Source organism: Callospermophilus lateralis, chromosome 11 (assembly GCF_048772815.1).
Source record: "Callospermophilus lateralis isolate mCalLat2 chromosome 11, mCalLat2.hap1, whole genome shotgun sequence".
In the NCBI taxonomy this organism is placed as follows: Eukaryota; Metazoa; Chordata; class Mammalia; order Rodentia; family Sciuridae; genus Callospermophilus; species Callospermophilus lateralis.
The window spans coordinates 54,758,827-54,776,690 of NC_135315.1; the positions used below are offsets into that span (position 1 = coordinate 54,758,827).

Genomic DNA, 17,864 nt, shown 5'->3' on the forward strand with positions numbered 1-17,864 from the left:
TCAGTCAATGTCTCTTGTCCTATAAACTCTCTTCAACTCTGTGGCTGGGAAACTGTCTCCACCTCTGTCTCCCTGCCCCCAGGCCTTGTGCAATGGTTGTTCCAGACTTTGAGTTGATCTGTGAGATCATGCTGGTGGCAGAAGGATTCATTGAAGCTCGGTTGTTAGCCAGGAAGTTCATTACCCTTTACCAGTTGTGCAAAGAGCTACTCTCCAAACAGGTAAGACCTCTAGAGAGGATGATGAACAAAAGGCCCACCAAAGCCCCGACTCTGGAAAGGCTCTGGGGCCAATGGATTAGAAATTTCTAATGTAGAGAATCACTGTGCCCATAAACATACTACAAGCTCTGAGTGCTTCTGAAATCAAGATAGGTGCTCACTTTTTAGATCAATATTTTTTTTAAAAAAAATCTTCAACCGAAGAACTCCATTTTTCACTAGAATACTTAGCAACACCTCACAGACATAATTGTCCCCTAAGAAGCGTTGAAATGGCTAACAAAAATCCTTGGAGAGAATAGTCGCTACCTGAAGGGCCGTGAAATGAAAACGGTGCTGGGAAAAGAGTTAGGTATAGCTAGCCTCCTGCTTCTCACTGCAGTTTCTCCCTCAGTGTAGCCTCTGGCTAAGACAGGCTCCCCTTAGGGGAAAAGCACTTTAACAAAATATGTCTAAGCATCTACAAGGTTTATGCCTTGGATGGAGAATTTCTTGGTGGCAAGGACAGCGATGAAGTTTCCCTGAGCTGTTCCAAGTGAGTTCCGCTTCTCTTTGGGGTCTTCTTGCATTGATCACCTTTGCTGTCACAACACAGGCTCTCTCTGCCCTCTGAATTCTGTCCAAGGGGGAGGAAATTCTGTTTTCATCTCATTTCCTGAAGTATTGATTCTCCCTGAAGCCTCATCCCTTGTCTGGGCTGTGCCTGCCTCAGAGCCAGAAAATGCCAGACCAGGACCTGGAGCTGTGTGATCGGGATTTTCTAAGTCCTGAATCCTCTCCCAGGCATTTGCCTGGACTCCAAAATTGACCTAGGACATGGGTTACGTATAATTCTGTAACCTGAGCATACGGCGCTCTGCATCCCAGCAACTTGGGTCTCATCTACATAACTTGCCCACAGGATCACTATGACTGGGGCCTGCGGGCCATCAAGTCTGTTCTCGTGGTGGCAGGATCCCTGAAGCGAGGGGACCCCGACCGTCCCGAGGACCAAGTCTTGATGCGCTCCTTGCGAGACTTCAACATCCCCAAGATTGTGACAGATGACATGCCTGTCTTCATGGGCTTGATTGGGGACCTCTTCCCTGCCCTGGACGTCCCCCGAAGGAGAAACCTGGACTTCGAAGCCTTGGTCAGGAAGGCGGTAGTGGACCTGAAGCTCCAGGCTGAGGACAACTTTGTGCTCAAGGTACCTGATGCTTGTCCTCTTGAGCTCTGTCTCTTCATGTTGTTCTCAGACCATGAGTTGTCCCATCATCCTTAATCCAAAGGGTTTCTTTAGATATAGGGAGATTATCCAGTTAGAAGTAATTTAATCTATTTCAGCCATTCTTTTGTGTTGCTATTTTTTTTTTTATCAGAGCTTTATAGTTATACACAGTAGTTGGGTTCATCCCGACAAACTCATGCATGCATGGAAATTGATTTCAGTTCACAAACCCACCTTTTCCCTCTCATTTTTTTCCTCTCTCATTCTCCCTCCCCTCTCCCCTTCTCCTTCCTCAGCTCCATACGACTGCCTTTTGCTTGTCTATTAATTTATATTTGATTGGTTCTTTATATGATCCTATCCTTCCCTCCCCCTTTCCTATCAGAGAAAAAATGAAGGAAACCCTGCCATCTGCATCAAGAGGAAACTGATGGATTTCACAGTAAAGACCTGAAGGACAAAGCTGGACCTTTAGTACAAATAGAACTAGCTTAGTGGCTGTAGGAGCCACTGTGCATTGAACGGCTCTTTGTCTGCTACGGGGCAGCCATCTCCCCTTAGTGAATTAGTAAAGAAGGCTCCATCTGAACTGGATCTTCAATTGTGATTAATATTATCTGTATCAAAATCAAACGTACTCAGCATCCACCCCTGGAATAAAGAAGCACAGGATCTCAGGTTTAAGCGTGCAAAGGATGTACTGACTGTGAGACAGGGTGCAATTGCTGAGGGAATTAACTATGCTAGCATTTTCACTGGGGTTAGAACTCAGTTTTTGAGTTTTGAGGGCTTTGCATACAAAATTCTCCATATTTTGTATGTCCTATCCCCACCCTATTTTCCCACGAGTCTGTCTTTTTACAGTGTCATTGTGCAGAAGATAATGTTTTCAGGATGAATAAAATGTCGTGGTAGTAGAAATGCCTGCACATGTAGTATAAGTCAAGCTTAGAGTGGGAGGAAAAAGTGCCACAAAGAAGGGCGGGGGTCCCGAAGTTCAAATAGACGTGGACAGAGTGTTTTCCTGTGCAATAACATGTGTAAGAAATACATCTGCACTGTTTTAGAGTTCGCAGGTGGTTTTATATTGTGTATCGAATTTGATCCCTCAACAACCCCCGGAGGCAGAGGATGCAGATGAAGCATTTTACTTTTCCAAGGTGCTCCACTAAGATATCTCCTGGAAGGGAATGTGCTCCCTTGCAGGAACTATGGCTAAGGGGCAGGTCCCTTCTACTCCACTCCAGAAGCTGTTTCTGGTACACAGTAGTTTCACTGGTAGAGATTTAAGCCCCAAATATATATAAATAGAATTAAGGATGAAGTGAAATATATCCTCTTTATGGCAAGCAGGTGCCTGCTTTCATATATGGGAAAGAGAGCAGAGCATCACCTGGTCCTCTGCAGCTGTGACTGTTTCTGCCAGTTGGCCCCATCTCCCCAATCCCTATGTCCCTCCTTCCAAGGTCAAAGTACAGGTTTTAGAAGTGGAAAAGAGGGTAGGATTGCCTTCAAGGTAGAGAGAAAAGGATCAGCAAAGGGGCATATTGCGGGAAGTAGATTGTACAGGCATCAGCAGGAAGTCCAGTGTTGCTAAAGGCAATGGTATTAAGGCGATGGGTGCCAGAGTAGGGGAGAGCAGGACACAGGCAATAAGACTCAAAGGACAATATGGGACCATGATACACAGGGCCCTGAATGCCAGGTCAAGAGCTTTCCATGAAAGGGTCTAATCCTAAGAGACAGTCTCACCCCAGAGATGGGTTAAATGCGATGAGGTTCTCAGGATGCCGTGTGGTAAGGATGAGGTCTTAGAATCAGGACAGCCCACATCTTGCCAGACCTTCTGGGATCTGGTCATGGCCCGTCCTTCCTCCATATTCTGCATCTTTTTTTCCCCTTTCAGAGCCTTACCCTTTCTCTCGGTGTACTTAACAGCTGGGTGACATCGTGCTTCCTTCTTTCCTTACATCTTCTTTGTAACAACTGCTCCCTGATTTTCAATTAAAAGGAAAGTAAGGACTCTCCACTTGGAACAGATGATGCCTCTACCCCTTTTTTATTTGCACCATCCACTTGAATTTGAGGGAAATAATTTCTCGAAGCTGACGTGTGAGGCTCTGGTGGCATCCCAGAATCCTTTAAAAGTGGTACTACATACTACAAATCTTTATTTGTTAAGAAAGAGGAATAGACTCGTAGAGTACTAAAAACTTGAAAGGGAGCACTACAATACATTTCTGGAAGAGGGTTAGATCCAAAGGAATAGAGGGGGCTGCAGAACACTTTGAAAGGGCTTTGGGGAAAGAGGGGCCAGGAGGCAGCTATTCTGCCAAGCAGAACCCTGGAGAAACTCTGGGCTTGGAGTTTCAGGAGGGCAGGAATGAAAAAGAGAATCAACATAGCCGGGGGTGGAGGGAGCATCATCAAATCTATTTACCCTATAATTTTGCTACTTGGCTTTCCACACTCTTTTCACATTATCTTCTTTCAAATCCCAATTCCCAAGTAACGCAGGCCATCCACAAACAGGCATTTAACTCAAAGCCAAAAAGAAAAAATGAAAGTCTTTAAGAAAATTTAATAAAGTTCTTCTAGGGAAACAGAGACTACTATTGGGGTATTGGTATTCCGAATTAGAGCCCTTCCATTCTCTTCTGGGGCCCTCAATAGAAGGCCAGTTTCAGCTCAGGCATCCACAGGTGAAGGGACAAAGATGAAGGCCAAGGTCTGATAATGTCCATAGAACTTCTCCTCCGTCCTCCTACCCTACACAGAGACCTACATGGAATTGTACGCTTTGAAGGGCTGAATTTTATGGTATGTGAAATATATCTCAAGAAAGGGGCTGAAGTGAAAAAAGGTTGAATTAGGAAGTGATTTTCAATGGATTTATTTTTCACTGGTGCCTATAGTCCTACACAGAAGTGGAATTCATTATGATCTGCTCCTACCTGCACATGGCCCAGTGTGGGTACTTTCATTCATCCTTCCTCTGCCCTCTCACTCTCCTTCCTATACTGCTCTCCCCTCCCTTTCATGAGATTTTTTCCACCACCCCTTATTCTTTATTTTATTTTATGTGGTGCTGAGGGTCAAACTCAGAGCCCCGTGCATGTCAGGTGAGCATGTTACCGTTTGAGCCACATCCCCAGCCCACCACCCACTTTTTCTGAATCCCTTATTTCTCTCTAGCTTCTGCATAGAAGAGGAAACACACAACCTTCAATTTTCTGCTTCTGGCTTCATTCACTTCACATAATGTTCTCCAGTTTTATCCATTTACTATCAAAATACATAATTCCTTCTTTATGGCTGACTAAAATTCCATTGTGTATGTGTACCACAATTTCTTTACCTGTCTATCCTGCTCCTTGTTATTTATCCAGAAGAATTAAGACCCACATACTTTAGTAATACATGCATATTCATGTTTATAGCAGCACAATTCATGATGGCCAAGTTATGAAATCAGCCTAGGTATCCCTCAGTAGAAAGTGATTTGTTGTTGTTGTTGTTTGGCATCAGGGAATGAACCCAGGGATGCTTAACCACCAATCCACATCCCCAGCCCCCCCTTTTTTTAAAATATTTTTTAGTTGTAGATGGACATGATACCTTTATTTTATTTGTTTATTTATATGTGGTGCTGAGGATTGAATCCAGGGCCTTGCACATGTGCAAGGCAAGCACTCTACCACTGAGCCACCACCTCAGTCCCTCCCCAGCCCTTCTTATGTTTCAATTTGAGATTGAATCTTGCTAAGTTGTTTAGGGCCTCTCTAAATGTCTGAAGCTGGCTTTGAACTTGTGATCCTCCTGCCTCAGTCTCCTGAGCTGCTGGCATTACAAGCATGCATCACAACGCCTGTCAGAAAGTGATTTTAAGTCTTCCTAGTATCAGGGTATGATGCCATTGTTCACTTGATTGTATGTGGGGAGAAAACAAAAGGAAAAACCTGCTTTTTCACTGCCGTGACTAAAAGTCTGACAGAAGAATTTTAGAAAAGAAAAAATTTATTCAGGGGCTCATGGTTTCAGAAGTCTCAGTGCATAGACAGCTGGCTGAATTCCTTGGGGCTCAAGGTGAGTCAGAACATTATGACAGAGAGTATGGCAGAGGAACGCAGCTTACATGATGATCAGGAAGCAGAGAGAGAGAGACTCTACTCACCAGATGCAAAATATATACCCCAAAGGCACACCCTCCAATGCCTACCTCCTCCAGCCACACCCTATCTGCCTTCAGTTACCACTCAGTCAATCCTGTTAGGGGATTGATTAACTGATTAGGTTCAGGCTCTCATAATCCAATCATTTCTCCTCTAAACCTACTTGCATTGTCTCACACACAAGCCATTGGGGGACACCTCTCATCCAAACCGCAGCACCTGGGAGTATAAAACAGTCTCTACTCAGCAGCAAGAAACCCCACAACCACTACTCTTCCTGTCTTCCTCCTCCTGTTTTTCTTTCTCCTCCTCCTCTTCTCTTTCTTATCTCCCTTTTCCTCTTCTTCCTCCTCTTCTTTGCTTTTTAAAAACCCAATGACCTCAGGTCAACAGCATGTTCAAAACTCTCCAAATGTTTTCAATCATACTCAGAATAAAACATCAACTACCAATCCTTGCATGTCTGACCCTGCTTAATCTCATCTTCTACCATCCTCCCATTTTTTCCCTTCCCTCCAAGCTTACCGCTCTCACTCTACCTGGACAGCTTCCCCCTGCTGGTCCTTACACGGTGACTCTTGTCATTCATAACTTAAGCATCACTCCCTTGAAGATTCTCCTTCCTCATTATTTTCTGGGAAGATTCTGCATCAAGGCCGCTAACTCGTACTTACTTTTATTTTGAGACAAGTTCTCTCTCTTGCTAAGTTGTTTAGGGCCTCACTAAGTTGCTGAGGCTGGCTTTGAACTCACAATTCTCCCACCTCAGCCTCCTGAGCTGCTGGGATTATAGGTGTGAACCACAATGCTTGGCATCGTAGAAAAAGTAATGCCTTGAGATAGAGATAAAAAAAAAAAAACTAAAACAAAACAAAACAAAAAAACCTTAAAACAAATTTTATTATTTAAATTCTTAAAGCATGAGAACTCACAATCCTCCTGTCTCTGCCTCCTGAGCTGCTGGGATTACAGGTGTGCACCACCTTGCCCAGTCTCATTCTTCATATTTTCAAACAATATTTATCTGATGCTCTGGGAAACAAAATGCAAATTAACATCTCAGTCCATTCTCCTGCCACAAGTAAAATTGGCCATCTTGCCTCGAAATAGCCATTTATCTGCTGCCTTCATGTTGAACAAGTTACTGCCACTCTAGTCCTATTTCCCTGGCTATAAAACTCTAAAATTCTTTTTAATATGAGTATCATTTAAATTCTTAAAGCGTGAGTCAACATTTACCATTTTAAAGTATATAATAAATAAATTAAATGCATGGGAGAAACTTTCCATTTTCTCATCACCCTGAGAATATTTGGGTGCATTTTCTACTCCTCTCCTGAGAAAGTTTTATTGTGCAAAATATGAAGAAACCTGATCTACTATAACATTCAGATAATATTTTGACTCATGATACACAAGACCATTCATGATATAAAAATCTAGACCATTCCAATCATCCTTTTTTTTTTTTGGAGGGGGGATTGAATTTAGGGGCACTCAGCCACTGAGCCACATCCCCAGACCTATTTCGTATTTTATTTAGAGACAGAGTCTTACTGAGTTGCTTAGTGCCTCGATTTTGCTGAGGCTGGCTTTGAACTCGCAATTCTCCTATCTCACAATCCTCCCCAGCTGCTGGGATTACAGGTGTGCACCACCATGCCCAGCCTCATCCTTCATATTTTCAACCAATATTTGTTCTGTCCTTGGCATGTGCCAGATTCTCTGTTAAGACACTGGAAGGAGAGAGAGGAATCCCAGACCTTTGTGCCTTCAGTGAACTGATCAGCAAGTGCTGAGACAGAGAAGTAACTACTGCAATATCATCAAGTACTAGGATGCAGGCTGTGAGTCCAGCACACCTACCCCACATGGAAGGCTTCCCACAGGGGTTGGCCAGAGGCTGGCAGGAAAAAGGGAAACTTCCAAACAGGAGGCAGAGTACGTTCAAAGGCACAGGGAAGAAAATTATCGATTGAAGAGCTCCAAGTAGTTGTTGGATAGAAAGTGCAGGTTGGGGGATGAGAGATAAGAGTGGAGGCTGACCTGGGCCAGGTTGCAAAAGAGTCTTGTAAACCAGTCTCAGGATTTAGGTCTTTGTCACTAAAGGTATGGAGAACCTTTGAAGGGCAGAGGGTCAACAGTAGCCTGGTTCCGGTAAGTTTACTCCTTCGACACTGTGAAAAGCTGCATCTGGAGGCCAGACAGACCAAGAGTCACCTTCAATGCCAATACTCTCCTCCATCCCAGTAACCCATCCAACCAACCACATCAGGCTCTGTCACATTGCAAGACTTTGATGATCTGTTAGGATTTGGGTTAGGGTTACCTCTACTTGAAATATCCCTCCTGGGCATCTTCTAGTTAAACTCCTACTCATCCTGGGCTTCCAGCTCAAATGCACCCTTCTTTAGGAATTCTTCCTTGTTCCCATTATTTTCAAAATCAATTGTTCCCTCCTCTCCATTCCCATAGCACTATATAAACACCTCTATTAGCTGGGAGCAGTGGCACATGTCTGTAATCCCAAAGACATGGGAGGATGAGGGAAGAGGATCTCAAGTTGGATGCCAGCCTCAGCAACTTAGCCAGACCCTGTCTCAAAATACATACATAACAAGGGCTGCAGATGTATCTCAGCACCCCTGAGTTCAATCCCTAGTACCTAAAATAAATAAATAGTCACCTTACATCATAATAATTTGCCAACATGATTTCCCTTGTTTAGTTTTTTTATTGGTACATTACACAGAATACTGGGATTCTTTATTATATATTTGTACATATTCATACCCTCATAATACTGGGGAACAGACCTGTCAACATAACTTTCTTCTCCATCAGACTATGAGATTGCAAATCAATCTCCCTCTTCTGGTACACTGTCTAGCACTCCATTGGTGACTAATAATTACATGACTGCATGAGGAACACATAAATAAATAAATTGTGTTGCCCTTATTATCCCAAACTCATTCCAAATACATTTGGGGGGTAAATAATGCTTCCTCTTTTGACTGCAGTTCTCACCTCAGACTGGCTCCCAGAAGAGCCGTGGGCATGTAGTTGAGTGACAGGTTGGTCCCTCAGGTCCATCTTCCTGTCCCCACAGGTGGTCCAGCTGGAGGAGCTGCTGGCAGTGAGGCACTCTGTGTTTGTGGTGGGTGCGGCTGGTACCGGCAAGTCACAGGTGCTGAGGTCCTTGCACAAGACCTATCAGATCATGAAACGCCGCCCTGTCTGGACCGACCTCAACCCCAAAGCAGTCACAAATGATGAACTCTTTGGCATCATCAATCCAGCCACAAGAGAATGGAAGGATGGTAAGAGTGGGTCTCCCGGGGAGAAAGCTCCTGCTATCCTGCAGTCCCTTTGGACAGGCTTCAATATCCTGGGGTGAACTGCAGCCGAGAGGGCTTTGAATGATGAGCTTGGGACCCCAGGAGATGTGAACACCATTGAAAAAGAAGAGTTTGGGCTGGAAGGGAACCTCAGCTTTTCAGATGTTTTCCCTCCTTGGAGACCTCTTTCAGTTACCTTTTGGAAAGGTCTCCTAAATAAAAATAAAGCAGGGCAGGTTTTCAATGGTATTTGATGATTCTGGAGCCCACAGCAGTATGGAGTCCCTACACTGCCTGGCGGTGAGTGGGTTTAAGGCGTGGCGAGGTAGGGAAGCCCACGGTTCACCTCCAAAGAAGGGGTGCAGGCTGGCATGCCCCAGGCACACCTCTCCCCCATCAGCAGGGCCCCAGCATTGATGGGGAGGGTGCATGCCAGGGAACACTGCCCTCGCCAGGTCCCTGGTGATGATGCTCAGATGTCCTTTCAACCTCAAGAGGGTTCCATATTCCCTTCCATGGTGACTAAAAGGACCCCGGACCCTTGTTCACTCTGTGCTTCTAGAATGAGGAAATCCAGCTCCCGCCTGCTGTTTCAATGTCTGCCTCCATCAGAGCCAAACTATCTGGATGTCTTTAATTTAGGAGCGTCCCTCAAAAGCCTGGAGCAGGGAAAATTGTAATGAGCAGCATCTCTAATTTCTATTTCACTGACTGTTAGTGAGGCCTAGCATCTTTTCATTCTTTTTGGTCTTCTTGTGTTTCATTTCTCCCTGCTATTTTGAATCAGTGGGTAAGAATTCTTCATATATCAAAGATATTAGCTCTTCATCTGTTATTCACACTTTGAATGCCCCCCTCCCCATGAATCATTTGCTCCATAGACTTTTTATGGCATATTGAGCCATACATTTTTTTTAAAAAAAAAAGGAAAATTATGTCTGTCTAGTCATTTTAGCATCTGGGATTCCTATTTAGTTTATAACTCCTTCTAATTTTCAGCTACAGATGTAGTATCATAAATTTGGTCAATAAGGATTTTTTACATTAACATTTTTTTAATCCATCTGGAATTTATTTTGGGGCTTAGTATGAGGTAGAATAGAAAATGAACTTTATTTTCTTCCAGATGGGTAATTGATTGTGCCAGTATCAGTATCGTTGATTAAATAAACCATCCTTTCCCTCTGAATTTAAACGCCAGCTTGTCATTTATTAAATTCTACGTGCTGAGTTCTGATTCTGGGCTTTCTGTTGTGTTCCACTCCCCTACTTACCTAATCCTGTACTAATGTCAGTCTATTTTAGTAACAATCATTTGATAGCATATTTTAATACCTGATAAGGTTAGTTCTTCAATAGTCTTCAATAGTCCTATAATTTTGTTGGATAGTCTTAGGCACTTCCTTTTCCATATTATATTTAAGTTCAATAATATAATTCCACATTTTAAATTTTGTTGGGATTATGACTAAAATTTTTATTAAATGTATTCATTGAAGTTGGTGAAATTAACAAAGATATAATAATCACAAATCTATAGTCACTGAATAAGATATCTGTAAAGTAAATAGCATATAGGCTTATAAAGTTTTTAGGAAAAACTTGATAAAAATAAAATATGGTGGGTTATTTTAATATACTCTTTTCAAAATTAGAAAATTCCAGGAGACAGAAAAATAAGTATATATAGAAAGGAATTTGTAAATACATCATCAAGCTCAATATAACACATAGTCACAGAACTCTGCATCCTATAAATAGAAAATATTTTTTTCTTAGTTGGTTCATGGAACATTTCCAAAAATTAAAAATTTTGTTGGCTTCAGAGGAAGCTATATTTAATTCAAAAGCATCAATTTATAGGCCACATTCTCTGATATTGCAACAGGATTAAAAACAACTAACAAGAAAATTATCCAGATTAATTTTACTACTTCCGAATCAAGAAATGTTCTCTACCTCTGGATCCAAAAAAAAAAAAATTAAATTCCCAAGCCTCTCAGAATTAATAAAAAGAATACTTTATATGAAATCCATGGAATACCTCTAAACCCTATAAGGAAAAATTTTATCGTGGAAGGTAGGCTAGAAATAAAGGAAGTTAGCATCTATATTAAGCAATTGCTCAAACTAAACTTGAAGAAAATGAGTAAAAGAAAATTAAGAAAGATAAAATCTGAAATTAGTCTGAACAGATGCAAAACAAATCTTAGAGAAGATAAATATGAACATTTTTACATAAAGAACAGTATGTTCATTGTGTACATAATTAATGGGGAAATGGGTAAATACTTATATATGATTAGGAATTAGAAAGGATATATAATAGTAAATATAAACAAGATTAGCTTATTTAAGTAGATGACACATATTTGAAAAACTAGAAGAAAAATAAGATCACCTAGCAAAATATAAATTAACAACATGTATTCAACAACAAGTAGAAAAATTGAGTAACCTAATTTAAACAAAATATACAGAAAGTAAAAGAACAAAAACAAGTAATTTCAAAAATCATAAAAAGGATAGCTCTGAATTAGTTCATTTTATGGAGCCCGAATAATCTTTTTTTTATATATACATATATATATTTTTTAAAGTGAGAGAATATATATATATATATATATATATATATATATATATATATATTAGTTTTCGGTGGACACAACATCTTTATTTTATTTGTATGTGGTGCTGAGGATTGAACCCAGCGCCCCACGCATGCCAGGCGAGAGTGTAACTGCTTGAGCCACATCCCAAGCCCCCGAATAATCTTTAAATCAACTTGCATGTGGAACAACAAAAATATAATAATAAAAGTTCAGTTTTACTCATTGATATAGGTTAATATAGATGCAAACTTTCTAAATAAAATATCAGTAAATAGAATCCAACAGAATCTCAAAAGAATAATACAGCTGTAATAGTGTATCAACTTACAAAATCTATAAATAGAAGGGAGACTAATTACCGACAGGAAGGGGCCAAGGAGAAAGAAGAGAAGAGGAAAATGCATAGTACAAGGGATTGAAATGGAGAAAACTATGTTATACACCTTTATGGATAGGTCAAAATGAACCCCACTGTTATGGATAATTGTAATGCACTAAAATTTTTTAAAAATTAAAAAAACAAAAATATCATTTTATATTTCTTGAGTAAAATAAGTACAAATAAAATATCCAAGAACCAGAAAAACTTTGCACTTATGAATTCTATGTGTTCTTGCCTATGGTAGAATTAGAATAAAAATTAACTACTATTAAAAAAAAGGAATGACACAATTAAACAAAGTAGAATCTATTCAGGAATATAAGGATAGATCAATTTTTTTAAAGCATTAGCTAAAAGTATTGACATGTAAAAGGAGAAAATTATTTGATGAACCCCAAAGCCATTACTAAAAGTTCTAAACAAAATAAGAATAGAAAAATATCCCTTAAATGTGGTAGCTCAAATGAAGAGGAAAATGAAATCACTCTGAATAATGATACACTAAAGTCATCTATTAAAATCAGAAACGAGTTACTGAGCCTATTATCAATATTATTATTCAGCATTGTCTGCTGATATTCTAGAAAATGCAGTAAGACAAGAAAAGGGAATATATGGCATTAATTGGAAGAGAAGAGAAACATTATTGTTTTGCTCATTTTGCAACTTTATGCTTAGAAAACCCACAGGACTTTATTGAAAAAAAAGTCACTAGAGTTAATAAGAAAATTTATTAATGTTAACCAAACATAAAATAAATATGTAAAATTTCATAGCTTATCTCTATATTCTATACAATAAATATCCACCTAAACATGGAAATATAGGGGGAGAAAATCCCATTCACAATAACAATCAAAAAGATGATATACATAGGAATATTCTTAACTAAAGAGGTATTCTTAAAAAGTGATAAAATTTCTGGGCATGGTGGCAGGCACCTGTAATCCCAGTGACTAGGAGGATTGCAAATTCAAAGCCAGCCTCAGCAACTTAGCAAGACTCTGTCTCAAAATATTTTAAAAATGGGCTGTGTATGTGGTTCTGTGGTTAAGTGCCCCGGGTTCAACCCCTGATATATATAAAAAAAAAGCTATAAAATTGTATGGTAGACATAAACAATAACTGAATAAATGAAGAAAAAGAAAGGCAAACTGTATTATTGAGTGGGAAAGTTTAATATCATAAAATCAATTCAATCTAAGTTAGTGTTTAAATTTCATGTAATGATAATATGAATCAAGGGAGAAGCCCAAGTCCTGTCTTGGGCAAGATTTACCAGGGCTGCAATTATGAAGGGTGAAAATTTCACCTAACCAAGTTAAATGTCATTCTGTCATGTTACAGTCACTTGCTGAAATGATTCACAGGAAGTTACCCTGAGACCCAGAGAGAGCACACCTCTGGTGTGGTCAAAGAGAATTTTCGGTAGAGCAAGACACAGAGCCTCGTCTGATCTACCTGTTCTATTTACCCCTCCTTTTGAGTGCTAGTGGGGCAAAGCTTTGTTAAGACAAAGATTATTGATGTCAAATGGAAAATAAGTTACCAGTGCTTCCTTTTAGGGTTGTTCTCTTCCATCATGCGGGAGCTTGCCAACATCTCCCATGAGGGACCTAAGTGGATTTTACTGGATGGTGACATAGATCCAATGTGGATTGAATCTCTGAATACTGTCATGGATGACAACAAGGTATCAAAGCAAATGGGGAGGGAAATCCCCATGTCATCCCTAACCATCAATGCAACCAGTGCTCCATGCTGCAGGTGCACTTGGAAATCTAGACGCCTCACAGTGGCTGGCCCAGGGATTGCAGCTGTTGCTGGTGTCTTCTGCAGACATCTCAGGACTGACTGCTTATGTTCCCACCTTGACCTGCTTCAAGGGCCCACTCTGGGGATGGTGTTCTGTTTCCTTCAGAAACTTCTGCCTGCAGATTCATTTGACATTCAGAGTGGAAAGAAATCATAAATCATCTATTCAAGTCATTTTTTCTTCCTCATACTTTTCCTTTTCTAACAATCAGAAAATGATGGATCAGAAACATTCTGAGCCCGTCAAACTCCCTCCATAGCGGTAAATATCTATCCATTGTGAGCCTGTGTTATTTTTTCATAAAACAATGAAAGCTAACTGAACGGCCTGTAAAACGTCTGTTAAGCTGGTAGCTAGACACGTTCAGAAAGCCCATCCACATTGGAAGTGTTCAGATGGCTGCAACATTCACAGAACCATTAGAATAAGTGCACACCCTCCCTGTGAGACTATTTAAGAAGGAAGAGCAGAAACTTGAAACTGAAGCTCTTTTCTTTTAATAGTTTTATTATTCCGGTATGGTCTGGTTCATTCAAATTATTGGCACCGATTTAAACTGTTTAAATAACTTTTTTCCCCATATTCAACAGACACATACACACAGGGGATAGAGGGGAAGGAGTGGAAGGGAGATAGGAAGAGAGAAAGAGGGTTACTGTAGAAAATTTAGAAAGTACTTGCAATCAAAAAGAAGAAAATAATCATCCTGACTTTGTTTTGTGTTAATTTCACAGAATACTGGAGACTGGGAATTTTATAAAGAAAATATATTTATTTGTATCATAGTTCTGGAGACTAGAAAGTCCAAGATCCAGGGCCCAGGGCCTTTTTGCTGTGCTCATCCCATGGTAGAAGGGGGAAGGGCAAGAAAGCATGCACAAGAGAGCAGAGACTGAACTGCAGCCTCAAGCCCTTTTAAAATTAGCATTGGTCCATTTATGAAGGCAGATGCCTGATGGTCTCATCACCTCTGAAGGCCTCACTCCTCAATGCAATTGCATTAGGAATTAAGCTTCCAACACATGCTTTCCAGGGAACCTATTCAAACCATAGAACATCCGTAATCCAATCAATAATATTCCACCAAGCCAGGCGAGGTAGCACATACTTGTAATCCCAAGGGCTCGGGAGGCTGAGGCAGGAGGAGCACAAATTCAAAGCCAGCCTCAGCAAAAGAGAGGTGCTATGCAACTCAGTGAGACCCTGTCTCTAAATAAAATACCAAATAGGGCTGGAGATGTGGCTCAGTGGCTGAGTGCTCCTGAGATCAATCCACGGTACTACTACTACTACTAATAATAATAATAATAACAACAACAATCCACCAAATCCTCACCGGCTGGCAGTGTGTCCTAACACCTCCCTAATGGGATATCCCTCCTGTGGTTTCCAGGTACTGACCTTGGCAAGCAATGAGAGGATCCCTCTTAACCCCACAATGCGGCTCCTCTTTGAGATCAGCCACCTGCGCACGGCCACTCCAGCAACCGTCTCCAGAGCAGGTATGGCCCTGCGGGTAAAGCGGCTCAACTGAGATGGGTACTTTGAGTTGGACATTGGGTTTTTCTGGCTCTAAAGGAAGTCAGAAACCTGCTCATTCAAAACTCCAGCCTAGTTCTCAGGACTCATCCACATTCACAAGGGGAAATGGGCACTATAAGACCAGAGTCAGTGGTTTTGTTTATTCAGAAATGTAGCAATGGGAAGGGAAATAGCCTGCAAGCCAGACAAATGTCCACTGCACAGAAGTGTCTCAAATTAGGCTACTTTGAGGCTCATTCCAGCCTCCATGTCAAATCATCATTTCTCATTAAATCCTCATGGAAAATAGCAACATTACCTTCATTTTCCTGTATCTCTGCTAACTAAATTCATTAGCAGAGCCTAGAGGTTAAAAGAACTTATTTGGGGAAAATAATCAAATTTAAAGAAATAGAAAGGAGAATGGTAATTGACAGGCCCTGGGCAGGAAGGTACAAGGGAGATTTTGCTGAATGGGTACAAAGTTTCAGTTATGGAGGGTGAAGACATTTTGGAAGTAATAAATACATTTATTAACTTAATTGTGGTGATGGTTTCACAGGTGGATTTGGGTGTCCCAAATTCATCAAAATAGTTTGCATTAAATATGTATGGTGTTTATTTATTTATTTGTTTGTTCTAATCAGTTATATATGACAGCAGAATGCTCTTCAATTCATTGTACACAAATGGTGCAGAATCTTTCACTTCTCTGGTTGTATCCAAATTAGAGTCATGCCATTCATTCAATCATACATGTACCTAGGGTAATGATGAATGTCTCATGCCACTATCTTTCTTACCCCCATACCCCTATCCCCCTCCTCTTTGCCCCCATCCAAAGTTCCTTCACTCATCCCATGCACCCCCCCCCATTATGGATTAGCGTCCACTTATTACAGAAAACTCTGGCCTTTGGTTTGGGAGGATTGGCTTACTTCAGGGTACAGTGTTTTGTATATCAGTTATGCCTAAATAAAGTTGTTAAAATAGTTCATCAAATAATAATAAAATAAAAACTCATAACTTTTTGATCTCTACCTCAATATCAGGATCCCCTTTAAGAACCTGGATTAAGGTTGGGAACACAGGTCAGGAGAGTTCTCTCCCACTCTGTTTTAGTTACCTAGTGTCACAGTAACAAGTGCAATAAATCACCATAAACTTGGTGGCTTTCAAACCAGCAGAAATTTATTCTCTCACCTTTCTGCAAGTCAGATATCCAGAATCAAGGTCATCCAGGCTGCACTTCCTCCAAAAGCTGTAGGAGAGACCCCCCCCCCTGCTTGTAGCACCCATCTCCATTCTCCTTGGCTTATGGCCCCCATAACTCCAACCTGTGCCTTCTTCTCATGGGTTCCTCATCTGTATGCATCTCTTCTCCTTTATCTCGTATAAAGACACTTGTAAATGTCCCATCCAGATAATCCAGTGTAACTTCATCACAAGACCTTTAGCTTCATTACATCTATCTGCAAAGGCTCCTCTCCCAAATAAGTTCACGGTAACAGGTTCCAATGGTTAGGATGTGGTCCTATCTTTTAGGAGACCATTATTCAATCCACTGCACTCTCCCACACTGTGACAAGTTTTGCTGATCAGTCATAGTTTTCTTTCTTCCCAAGCCTTGACTTATGGTCTCAGGGTCCTTCTCAACACAGCTCTTCCTTCATCTGTCATGGATCAATTGGCCTTGATCCTCAATAGTAAACACATGTGCCCCCTCTGACCAAGGCCAGGTCTCTGTTCTTTTCCTTGGGGAAAGCATACTTTGACCTGTATGGAATCCTCAGTGCCCAGCATTCTCTTTCCTCCCAGGGATCCTCTACATCAACCCAGCAGACCTGGGATGGAATCCTGCAGTGAGCAGCTGGATTGACCAGAGGGAAATCCAGACAGAGAGAGCCAACCTAACCATTCTGTTTGACAAGTATCTTCCAACCTGTCTGGACACACTCAGAACCAGGTAAGCCCAGAAACAAAGGTAGCACATGAGCCCAGCCGCACAGAATCCTTGGCTCACAGCTGATGCCCTGCTGATGTTCTGTTCTGATCCCAAAATCAGAACCCTCCAGGCACAGCAGATGGCAGAGGGGAACACACATTAGGATGGCCACGAAATGCCTATGGTCAGTTCAGGCAAGAAGAGAGGTGACTGAAGAGAAGGAAGGTTTAAAGTGCCTTTCATAAGAGCCACACTGGTGTATGTACATGAAGGAGGCAGGTGGCTATAATATCAGATGGTAGTCCTGAGACTCAAATCCTTCTGCTCACAAGGAAAGCACCTGTCTCTCTTACAAATGATCCACAGGCCAGACCAACAGGCCTAGAAATGAAGATGACACTGTCAGGGACACATGGGGCCCGCTTTCTGTTTCTGATTCTGGGTTCACAGTTCAGGAATTGGGTATAATTTGTATTTGAACTGTCCTTCCCCACTGAATACTGGGAGGTCACTTCTGCTCTTATGGTTTTGCAAAAGTAAAAGCAACAAACCCTGATCACCTGTGCGAGTCAGTTCTCCATCACTATCAGTTCATACCCAAAGGACTTAAAATCAGCATACTACAGTGATGCAGCCACGTCAAT

The 17,864-nt window shown here is 41.2% G+C and overlaps 1 protein-coding gene across 1 annotated transcript in view; it reads left to right on the forward strand.

Annotated features, from left to right (window-relative positions):
• Positions 1 to 17,864, forward strand: part of Dnah9 (dynein axonemal heavy chain 9) — a 328,584-nt gene that overhangs the window by 128,713 nt on the left and 182,007 nt on the right. Inside the window, exons 30-35 of the mRNA XM_076870265.1 lie at positions 83 to 221; positions 1,123 to 1,410; positions 8,716 to 8,926; positions 13,504 to 13,631; positions 15,148 to 15,256; positions 17,094 to 17,241. Of these exons, the coding sequence (XP_076726380.1) occupies positions 83 to 221; positions 1,123 to 1,410; positions 8,716 to 8,926; positions 13,504 to 13,631; positions 15,148 to 15,256; positions 17,094 to 17,241 (1,023 nt within the window). The remainder of the gene's footprint in view (positions 1 to 82; positions 222 to 1,122; positions 1,411 to 8,715; positions 8,927 to 13,503; positions 13,632 to 15,147; positions 15,257 to 17,093; positions 17,242 to 17,864) is intronic.